Source organism: Polypterus senegalus, chromosome 2, assembly GCF_016835505.1.
Source record: "Polypterus senegalus isolate Bchr_013 chromosome 2, ASM1683550v1, whole genome shotgun sequence".
Lineage (NCBI taxonomy): Eukaryota > Metazoa > Chordata > Cladistia > Polypteriformes > Polypteridae > Polypterus > Polypterus senegalus.
Genome location: NC_053155.1, coordinates 258,740,060 through 258,751,736, shown reverse-complemented (window position 1 = coordinate 258,751,736; position 11,677 = coordinate 258,740,060). Strand labels below are relative to the sequence as shown.

The 11,677-nt window shown below is 32.5% G+C and overlaps 1 protein-coding gene across 12 annotated transcripts in view; it reads right to left on the bottom strand.

The window, feature by feature from the left end:
* Positions 1-1,139: 1,139 nt before the first annotated feature.
* Positions 1,140-11,677, bottom strand: part of mbnl2 (muscleblind-like splicing regulator 2) — a 253,869-nt gene continuing 243,331 nt past the window's right edge. For 10 of the 12 annotated variants that reach the window (XM_039745406.1, XM_039745415.1, XM_039745417.1 and 7 more), the window contains one exon: positions 1,140-3,461. In XM_039745406.1, the coding sequence (XP_039601340.1) occupies positions 3,337-3,461 (125 nt within the window). In that variant the 3' untranslated portion in view covers positions 1,140-3,336. The remainder of the gene's footprint in view (positions 3,462-11,677) is intronic. The other 2 variants (XM_039745414.1, XM_039745416.1) reach the window with 1 other exon arrangement.

The window sequence follows — 11,677 nt, the reverse complement described above, 5'->3', positions numbered from 1 at the left end:
TCTCCACATGCCCTTCCCTGCCTTAGTGGGGAGAAAAAACAAATCTGTGCTTCACCATTACTCGCCTAAGTATATTTTTATACCTCAATGGGTATACAGTTGGCAAAAGGGAACTGAAGAAATGAGAAGTGAACACCTGACACCATAAAACTGTCAGAAACAAAGTAGAAACAAACAATATAAATAAAAAAACTAAAGGATCCTAAACTGTGACCATCCCTTCATCTGTCCTGCCCATAAAAAAAAAAAAAAAAAAAGGACGAAATGTGTAGCATGGTTGAACCCACTTGGAAGGACATGGCTATGTCACTGTCAAAAGATCTAAAGATGTTGCTCCCATTGAAACATATTGATGACATCAATTTTTTAAAACTTCTATATATGTTAGAAAAATTATTACATGTTTAGTTCTATATTTAAGAAGATTTTACTCTGAATTTTCTACAATCTTCTTCTATGACTGTGTGTGCAAGCATAATATATATATTGTATATTTATATACACACACATATATATATTTGTATGTATATATTTATGTGTGTGTGTATCTATATCTATATATATATATACATATCTATATATACAGTATATATACATATATATATATATATATACACACAAACACACATATATATTTATATATATACACACACATATATATATATATATATATATAATACATACATACATACACATACATACATATATATATTAAAACACACACACAGTGTTCATATAACTCATATATCTTCTGACCCGCTTAACCAGTATTATAGTACAATATTTTAATTCTTAATACAAAGGATCTCCATTTATATGGAGTTTAAAAGTAAATTTAAAAGTAAATTCCAAGCAGTGTTTAGCTATAAGATGTCTGCTTAATTGGGTAATAATTGGTCACTTAAAAATGTTTAGTTTCACTTTTTTTTCTGGAAATATTATTCATAATAAGTATGATTATATATTATGAATCTTAAAATAATTCATGAATTTAAAACCAACAGTAGCTACTACCCATAAAAAACAATGCTGTAACATAAAATAATGATATAAAAATACTAAAAAGCTGTTGAAAATGATTAACAGAGAATAGGAATACCTGTATATTATCAACATTTAACCCTCTCAAATAGTGTCAGGAAAAAAAAAAATCAGTCCTTGAACTTAACAATTACATAATTTACAAAAATACAGAACTGTAATAATTCTAACAACTTAATATTGTTATGAAATACTACTAAACTACAGTGAAAGTACATATTTTTGGTAGAATATTACCTTTACAATAGACATTTTTACATAATACAAGCAATTCTAAAGCCTCTTTCACACTGTTTTCCATTGCCCTGCAAAGGTGATGAAGGCAGTAAGAAAATACACCTGCAGTCACAAATGGTGACCCATACCAGAAACAAGCTTCAGAATTTCTTCTTAGGAGCTGATCCAAGAGACCAGCTTTTCTGAACAATCCAACCAGTAGAACTAAGCTTAGCTTAATAAATTACATTCATTTTAAAATATAATAGGTTACAATATTTTTCTATGACTAATATTTAACATAAAAGTTTAAAATTATGACAAAAACTTATCTATAAATCACTTTCAACATCAAAAATTACATTAAAACTGTAACTTTTGTGAAGAAAAAAATACAATGAATGAAAATCACGGGGTGGGTGCCCAAATTGTGCCAAGCAAGCAGAGCTTATGGGTTTTCCAATTTTAAAATAGCACTGTGGTTAATTCTGAAAGACACACACAGTGCACACATACATACTATATACACACAAATATATGTATGTAAAAGGGATATTAATTGTTGATTTATGTTCAGTGCCAACATGTAGCCTATGAGACAAAGTTTGGTACAAATAGTTGCACTAAATGATAATATAAACACTTTACTAGCTTGAAAGCTAAGCAATGATTATTAAATTTTGTGGCACATCTTTTTAGGAAATTGCAATAGATAAAACAAAACTAGAACAGATTTTTATATTTAGAAAATTGCACCTCAGCAAAGCTTAATGTTTTTGAAATGTTAAAAGCCATGATGCATCGCCTTGTTTCAAATTAAACTTTTATTTACTTATTATCATTACCTCAGATTCTACTCTAAAATGACTTAATTAAAATAACATTCTTGTATTTTAAAAACTAATAACCCTGTCATCATAATGTGTGTCGACTTAGAACTAACAGGTACGTTTTTGGACAACATCCAATAATTTTTCAGTTAATATTTTTAAATTACATCCTTTTGGGCTTGAAATGTGTAATACTTAGGCACTTCTATTGATCGTTCAAAATTAAACCGGGAACTGTTGGAGGATGGTTCTGAAAGCACTTCTTTATTATCTTTAAGGAACTAAAATGTTCTTTTTTGAAAGCACTGACATTATACATTTTTATATACCCCTGCTCTTTAACGTTCTGAAAGGACAACTGAATGAAATCAAATGTCTGTTTCATATAAATTGATTAATGATCTGAATCACATTTGTCAAGTCTGCCTGCAGACACAATGTACCCAAATTAATACCCAGAATTGATAGATCTGATCAATCTATGAAATCTTTCAAAGTCCTTGGCACTGTTACTTGAGACAACAGCAAACATCTTAATGGCCATTATTTATAAACATAAGCATTCTTTTATATTGTGTTCCCTAAACTAGAGAATCCAAAATGTTTACTGCCAGCCCAGGACATTACGAAGGTTTATCAACTCCATTTCTGGGAAATGGATAAATACAAATGTTTGCACGGCTGTTTAGTCTAGCAGTCACATTTTTGTTTTGGTTTTCCTGGGTAACAATGCACATTCAAATAACCAATTCATTCTTCTCAATATGTCACCCATCTGTTTAACATTCATTTATTGATTCCCTCCCAAAGTAAACTATCTTGTCAGGATCAGAACCTAAGTGCAATAAAATGTTTTTTCAAAAAATTATGGGACATTATGCTTAATTATAGAGCAAAAGCTTTAGTTTTCTGTTTAAAATCTTTTTCAAACAAGCACTTAACAATAAGCACTATATTATTCTAAGAGTGCATTAACATGATCAGCTAGGTGGAAAAAATAACCTACTTTTCATATAGAGAACTGTTAAAAACAATCATTAAAATGAAATATCCACCTTTAGATATATAGTCTGTACAATTCTGATTGTATTCATTTACAAGATAACATATTTTGCATTACAGATATATATAATTGGTGCTTGTGTGTGTGTTTATATATTATATATATCTATATATCTATACACACACACACACACACACACAAAAGCACTTAAATGTTATATGTAATGATTTATCCATAATTATACTCTTAGCATGCAGGCTGTTGTAGCTCTAATGAGGAGGAAAGGTAGTATTTACACAGCGGCTGTTTTGGGGTGTGTAGTGCAGCATCTTGACACTTCATTCCTTTTTTGTTGATTACTTCAGGATAATCTGTTTTATAAAAGAGAGATAAATAAAACATTACTCACAAGAACACTGCTGGTAACTTATCTATTAGAAATTTTCTGTTGAGACTTTTGTTACACAAAGTTTAACATGAGTTTATCATATTTTGTAAGCTTCAAATGAAACAACAATCTTTCTCAAAAGCATACTTCTATCATTCATCAATTTTCAAACCCATTTAATCCATTCAGAGTTACTGGGAGACAGAGCCTGTATTGCCCATATTGGTCCAATTTAAAGTTACCAATGAATTTAAGACATCTTTGGAATGTCCTGGAGTTGTGCTGCCCTGCCAATTACAAATCAGCTTTCCAAAATTCTTCAGAAACATAATGGACTTACTAACTCTGAAAAGCAACTGCATCATATGAATTCTCAAGATTATTATTTTTTTGTTTATTACAAATTACAAATATGTCAATAAGAAACAGAATTAAGATGGCCTTTGTCATTAAATCTGTGGCAAGTGACTATGACCTCTATTCATTTTTAAGTCTAATGTGCACCAAAATTGCTTAACAAAAAAGAGAAATATGGACATATAAGTCAAGATACAGTATTTAGAGGACAATTATTTTTTTATACTGAAGGAATATGCTTCCTAACTTAGAATCTTTGAATGAAAGATAAGTGAGCAAATGGATAGATGAAATACGTCTATGTAAATTTACATAATAAACAATACCCGACAGGATGCAATGTTAAGTCATGATGTTGATCTTGTCTTCCTTAACATAGTTTCACTTGTGGTGCTACTTGTGTTTCTGTACCAGTAGGACTAATAACAAATTCTTTTCACCAAATTGTAATGGAAAAGAAATAAATTGGATTGACTTGGTCTTACAGCAATTTCACACTTTTTAGCCTTGAGCCACATCAGACTTAGATCAGTGTGTTTCAAATGCCTGATTCACATAGAAGTTCTAAATGAAATAAAATTAAAGAATAAACATTTGATGTGTTCCCAAAACTAGAGATCTAGTTTTGAAAAATCTATGCACATGCCAGTAATATCTAAAGACTAATGAACAATTAATAAAGATTAATACTGTCTCTTTTGTTTTTTTCATGAAAATATTAAACACAACATAATTGATTGTATTATTCCTTGTAAGCAAGCAAACTAATCCAAGCAGCATACACTGTTGAATGACTCAGTGGCTATCTGTAACAAACAAAGGATGCAGCAAAAATGTCATTTGCTTTTACACAGACAAGTAACAAAAAAACAATAATTTGTAAGATTAATCTTTTCTATAGTGTACTTAGTCACCAGTTTGCATAACAGGTACACAGTACAACAGCTTCAAGCACAGCTTAACAGTGGTTGACAAAAGCAAGTCTCACTTTCCATTGTGAAGAGAAGACTTTGTGCTAGAGGTTTGATAGGAAGTTTGGCAAGAAGAAATCCATTCCTTAAAGGACAAAACAGGGCCTTAAAATACTGGCTATTGACTACTGCAGACTGGAAGAAAGTCTTATAGGCTGATGAATCAAAATTTGAACTCTTCAGTTCATCAAGCAAAGTGCTTATAAACTGTTGAGTTGGTGAAAGGATGGATCCTTAGGTCTGGGGTTCATTCAACAGAGTGAATGGCATTCTGAATTAAGAGGGTTACCTGTTTGGCTGTTGTATCAGCAAAAGATGGCTACTTTGATGAATCAAAAATTTGAATAAAATCTTGCACACCTAGTAATTCCTTGACTTATTTTTTATTTGTCACAGTTAATTTGTTCTACTGTATACCTTGATTTCATGAAATATTAATACATTAAACTGCATGCATTTCCATAAAAACTGAAAAATCCGAGGTGTTCTAAAACTTTTGATTGGTAGTGTATAGCTTCAAACATTACAGTTTTTCCTAGAATATTGATTATTTTTGAGTGAGCCTGACCCCATATATTCAAAAAACCAGTACACTTGCAGGCAATGGACTGATGCTTCAATAAAAACAATTCTGGTGAAAAAGCTATGCAGTTTTAGAAAATACAGTACAACTAGTGAAGACTCAGATATCTGGAGCAAAGGGGAGTGAATTTAGCCAAGGTATCTACTGGTACGGTTTGTTTAGGAAACCAATAACTGAAGTTAGCCTATCAGCCTAGATGTAACTTGGGAGAATCTTGGGATGTATGACAACAAAAGTGACTATGCTTCCTCCGATTATGCTCAAACTACTTATGTGAAAACAGTATACCTCAAGTCTTTTTAAGTCCTTTGTTAGTGACTTAGTTTATCTGAGTTTTTATTGCTCTTGATACTATTTTTCAATACCTTTGCAACAACTCCTGTTTGTCTTCACTATACATTTGCCTTTTCTTTAGAAGTTTGTTTCTAGTCTGTATGCCCTTTACCTGGTTATGCTGTTTGTCTCTTTAATCTTTCCCCATCAAAAAACATTTATCATGTTGACAAGTGGTACAGTCGACAAATATGTTACAGCAGACTCCGTAAGTTTCTTAATGGAAATGCATATAGTTCTTTTAGTGGCTGCTAACACTATCCTAGTTTCTGTTTATCATTACTGTGACTTGGCGCACTGTTTTGAGCACATACTGTAATACTCAAGTTAAAGTCTTAAAGCCTGAAAAGCATCACGGTCAAGACACAGTGGCATGCAAAAGTTTTCAATCAACTGGAAAGTCATCATAATTTTCTGGATGACAAAAGATATGTACACATATCTTATCCATTTAATATTTTTAATGTGAACAGATTTTTGATAGGGTTAAAATTAGGGCTTTCATTTAGCCATTTCAAAACATTCAACTTTCTGTTTTTTGAGTAGTTCAAGTGTCACTTTTCCTTATGCTTACGGTCACTGTAAGATGAATATTCTCCCGAATAGTAGGTTCATAGTAGACTGGAACTAGTTTTCCTTCAGTATTGTGCGGTACTGTCCATCCATTGTTCCTTCAACTCTGACAAGATTGCCAGTTCCAGCATATGAAAAGCATCTCCACAGCATGATGCTGACACCACCCTATTTCACCGCAGATATGGGCAGTGTTACACCACACATACCTCTTTGAAGTTCCATTTTGGACTCATGTGACCATAAAACATTCACCCACATCTTAACTGGGTCCTTCTCATGCTTTGTACCAAATACTATATGTGATTTTATGTTTGTCTTCTTATGGAATGGTTTATTTTTTGCTACCCTCCTGTAGATGCCTATTTAATGGAGAGCTCTTGAAATTATGGACCCATGCATCTTCACTCTAGTTTCATCCAAACAGCATTGAAGACTTCCAAGGAGTGATGGATGGATTTTTAGTAGACTCTCTCACCAGTCGACATCTTGGTTTGATGTTTAGTTTCGAGGGATGGTCTGTTCTAGTAAGAGTCTGGGTGCTGTGAAGAACCTTCCACTTTCTGATAATGGATCCAACAGTGCTTAACGGGACCATTCAAACGGTTCAATATTTTTTGTAGCCATTTTCTGCCTTGTGCATTTCAATGATTTTGTTTTTCACACAAGTAGAATGCTCCATTGTTTTCATTTTTGCAGTGATTGTCTAGCAAAGACTATGGTCCTTTACAAAGGGTGCTTTATATATGCAAAGAGATGTAAAGGACTCACAAGTAGTACCTAATTATGTTTAATTACAGTCAAATGACTGTCACCTTTGTGTTGTTTGTGATTAATTTGTCACTTCTGTAAACCTGGAGCTTCCAAAGCGCAGAGGTTTAAATATTCAAGTAAATTATTATTTAATAATAATATTATTATTTCTTTAATTATTTTTTGGGAAAAAGTACAGTAATCGTTAACATCCCGAAACATATTTTCCCAAAACAGCTGGAAATGAGAGAATTTCAATCAATACTCACTCACTCCACCATAGGAAAAGTTGAGTTAAAGCTACATAAAATAAAGGTTACAGAAACAAAATTAATGAAGGGAAATGTGATGGAATGAAGTTCAGATACATTAATATCAAATTTACAAAATAAAATATAAATGAGACTACTGAGAAAGTGCTACTTTTCAACAATATCAATGTTATTCACAGGGAAAGAGGAACAGTTTTTTCTAATTTAAGGTAGCCACAAGAAAATCAGTGTATATAAACCCACTTCTGGCTACTGATATCAAAACCTATTATTCCAGTTAAAATATAAAAACAGTTTATAATATGGAGCACTACAGAGGGTGGAAACTGAATCAATAAATAGACTACGTTCAAGAAAAAGTGATGGAATGTTAATTTCAGCCAACAATACTCACCAAATGGTTAATTATACTGCAAACTCATACAATGTACTTTTTTTAGCGTCAATCCTTAAAATAGACATATTCTAAGGCAAAAAACAAAAAAAAAAAACAAAAACATACTGGCATAAAACTTGGCATATTTTTAATCTATATGATATCATCTGATTTATGTCTGTGGCAGTTAAAATTACAAGAAGCTTGATTCCAGGTGAAAGCAATTTTGCAATAATGGCTCACCAGTCAGGTATCACAAAACCACCATTCTGTTTCTATAAATTTCAGTCTGGCACACTTGTAAGCTGCACTAATGTACGGTAGGTTTTTCTACATATTTTTATGTGTTTAATTAGTAATTAGTCATTTATATCATTTAATGAAAAACAAAAATTAGAAGAGCTAATTATGTAGTAAATTACCTTTATTTGATCTTTACTAACATTTATTGTTGGAACTGCATGAAGGTTTTAAATGATTGCTTTACACATACTTAAGATAACAGCCATACTTCTTTCAAATTATAATGAACTGTTTAAAAATTAGTAGGGGTATGTATTTTTGGGATATGGTCCCTGGCTGTTGAAATTCTAAGCCAGTATGTCTTTTCTGTAGGATCCATTGTCTCCCATATGTGGATGCTTACCCCTGGTTATGCACAGCATTTTAAGTGATAGTGCTCTCTGGTGTAGCAGCATTTAGTCCAGAACAGGACAGAGACTGCTGTTGTCCCTAGGATCAGGCATTGTTTATTTGTTTATATGTGTGATTTTAATTACAAATGTCATTGTTTTCTACAATATGTTGTGTGGTTACACATGGTTTCAATATAGTACTCTATATAATAATTAATGCTGTTTATCTCCTATAGCAACTAGCATGACTATATAATACTTGTTCACATTAAACCACCCTATAAACTAATCTTAAGACATCTCAGAATTGTAGTTTTGCACATCAAAAATTGAGCATCATTATTTTGCCAAAAGATTTGAAATCAGTAATGTAACAATTATAGAACAGTTTAATAAATTCTCAGCTGAATGATTTAGTTTCTTTATAATGATTCAGTAAATGAATTGTTAGCTGTGTCCCTTACAATTATTATAGTCAAAATATTGAATTTATTTACATTTGACATAATGTTATTGGTTGGCACAGGTGCACTGTGGCTAGATCTGCTTGAAAAAAACATAGATGAAGAGACTGGACTTCATATCCTAGCCTAATTACTGACTGCCTGCATTGTGTACTTTCTGCCCCTGTCCATATGGGTTTTCTAAAGGAAATACAGAATCCTTGCATATCAGAAGGACAAGTACATTACATGAATTGGAAACTCTAAATTAAGACAGATGGATATTCAATGCTTGGGGAAAATAAACCAGGTAGAAAAGTGCAAGATCCTAAGTTCAAATCTCATCCTGGGCATTCTGTGTGTGGAGTAGTTTTTCTGAGTTTGTGCGTGTTTATTATGGGTACACTAGTTTCTTGCCACAACCTAAATATGGCATGATAGTTAACTGGTGACTGTTTATCCAACCATGAATGTCTCTGGGTATTGCATGATTGGGCTATTAGATCCCTAATCCAGGGTTAGTTTTTACCCTTGTGCTCATTGCTGGGGTGACAAGAGTGTAAGCCTACATTAGTCATAAATTGGATTAAACATATTGAACAGAAAGAAGTGTAGGTAAGTAGACTGGCAAGTCCACTGCCAAATTTCTACAAACAACAGAAACTGAACTAAGGCAGACTGCCCAATTCCAGGCAAGAACGGCTAAGGATATTCTGATTAATTAGGTGTTTATGCTTGTGCCCCATAATGTAACTTAACTCTAAGGACAGCTAACTTTTGCTTGGTGCCTAATACTGTCTGCACAGATTGCAATACAGAATTAAAAGAAAAATATTCAGTAAGTAAATGAATGAACGAACGAGAATGTAACAAAGGTGCATATGATAATGTTTAGTAACTCAATTATCTGCAAGTTAACTAATATTAAAACTAAAGTTGTAATCATTAACAAGAATGTTTAAATTCCTAGCTTTGTTAACCCAAGTATTTCAACTATTAAATACCTCACTGGAGCCAATAAAGCAAACTCTCCTGTTGGCAATGAAGTCTCTGTTTTGAAATACAGGTAGCATTCCATTACAACAAACTCCCAGGGACCTAAAAAATATTTTGTTGTAACGAAAATTTCGTTGTAATGAGATTCTGTATTTGTTACTATAGTGCTTTCTTTAACTTGCGCCCAGGCGTTTGCAATCATTTCAATAGCTTCTTTCACGTTTATTTTAATCTCCTCCTGCCTACAAATTATGCTGATGAGAATTTTTCTCAGCATTTCCTTGCGATAATACACTTTCAGGGTGCAAATGATGCCCAAATCCAATGGCTGAAGCACTGCTGTGCAATTGGGTGGGAGGAACTCAACGCAAACATTATCTAAATGTGGAAGCATGTTGTGTGCAGCACAGTTATCAATCAGGAGCCAATTCATCATTTTCTTCTTCATATTGTGAGGTTTCTGAACTCTTCAGCGTGCTGTCTAGTTGGGGGAGGTCCCAAGAGAGTTTACAAAACTCACATTTTCTTGAATGAGTGCCGCATTAATAGGAATGTTTCTTAAACGAGCATCACTGAACCACATAAACTGCTTTTTCGAGCAGTTCACATACGTGTGCAACCTGACTTTTTTTGCTCGGTCTTTCAAGAAAGTTGACAGAGTCAATGGTGAAATTCCAAATTCACCGGCAACGTCTTTTTCTTTTTGCCGCAATCGAGAGCTGCAAAAATGTAAAGTTTTTTTTTCTAATATGAACTGTTATCGTTTTTTCATGTCTGCCAAGCCTATAGGAGGGTGACAATGAGTTAAATTCCAATGGATGTTTTTCAAATGTTGATGAGCAATAAGTAAGAGGTATCACTGAAAACCGCAGGAAACAAAAAAAGGCAAAAAGTACAAGAAAAGTTCAAAGAAAGAAAAAAAGATTACAATGTTTCTGTTTGGGGATCGTTGTGCATTACTGAGCTGCGGCCACAGAGCTAGCTGCTCTGTGGATAATTCATTCAGGCATTTCAAGGTCTTTTGAGCAGTAATGAAAGTATCTGCTGAATGTACTTCGTAGTAACAAGATTTCTATAGACTCACGTCATATGAGGAAACTGTCTGGACCATAAAAATACTCTGTTGTAATGAAAGTTTTGTTGTAAAGATATTAGTTGTAACAGAATACTGCAGAATTACTGCAATGACCATTTTATACAAAAGTGAAACTCAAATGGAAGACTGTGAACGTGTTCTGTCACTTACTGATATAAAATACAGAAAAATATGTAGTTTAGCAAAATTTGAAATCACTCCTTTCGTAAACAACAGCAACTTGTTTTTCGGAACTGCTTGGACTTTCAAAAAATAAGGGCAATACCTTGGCTAGAGGGGATCATTTTAGTCATTGTAAAATAAGGCAGTAACATCTCCTGGACAATTATTTATTAAATGCCACAGCTCTGATTTTATTTTAAGATCTTTCACCAGGAGTGTCTGTTTTAGTAATTTGTAACATATTAAAAACAAATTAACAAACAAAATGGACTAACAACCTTAAAAACCGTAAGATCTTTTGATAACATTATCTATTACTTGGAACAGTGACTAAAGACACAAATACGAAACACAATCTGCTACAGTATGTTAAATTAATAAAAATTTCAAGGACTTTGACTTTAAACTGTGAATTAGATTATATAAGTTTAAAACTTTAAAATCAAGTATTGTGGAATCAAGCAATCAATATACTGTCAATTTTAAAATCCAATTGCCCATATTCATTTTACTGAATTTACTTATCTATAATAAGTATAATATAAATATAATATATTGTCTCTTTTTGACACTGACCTAGCCTTACGTTTTTTAACTGTGCTTTTTTACAACACATTCTTAATACACATAATACATCAAAGTTTATACA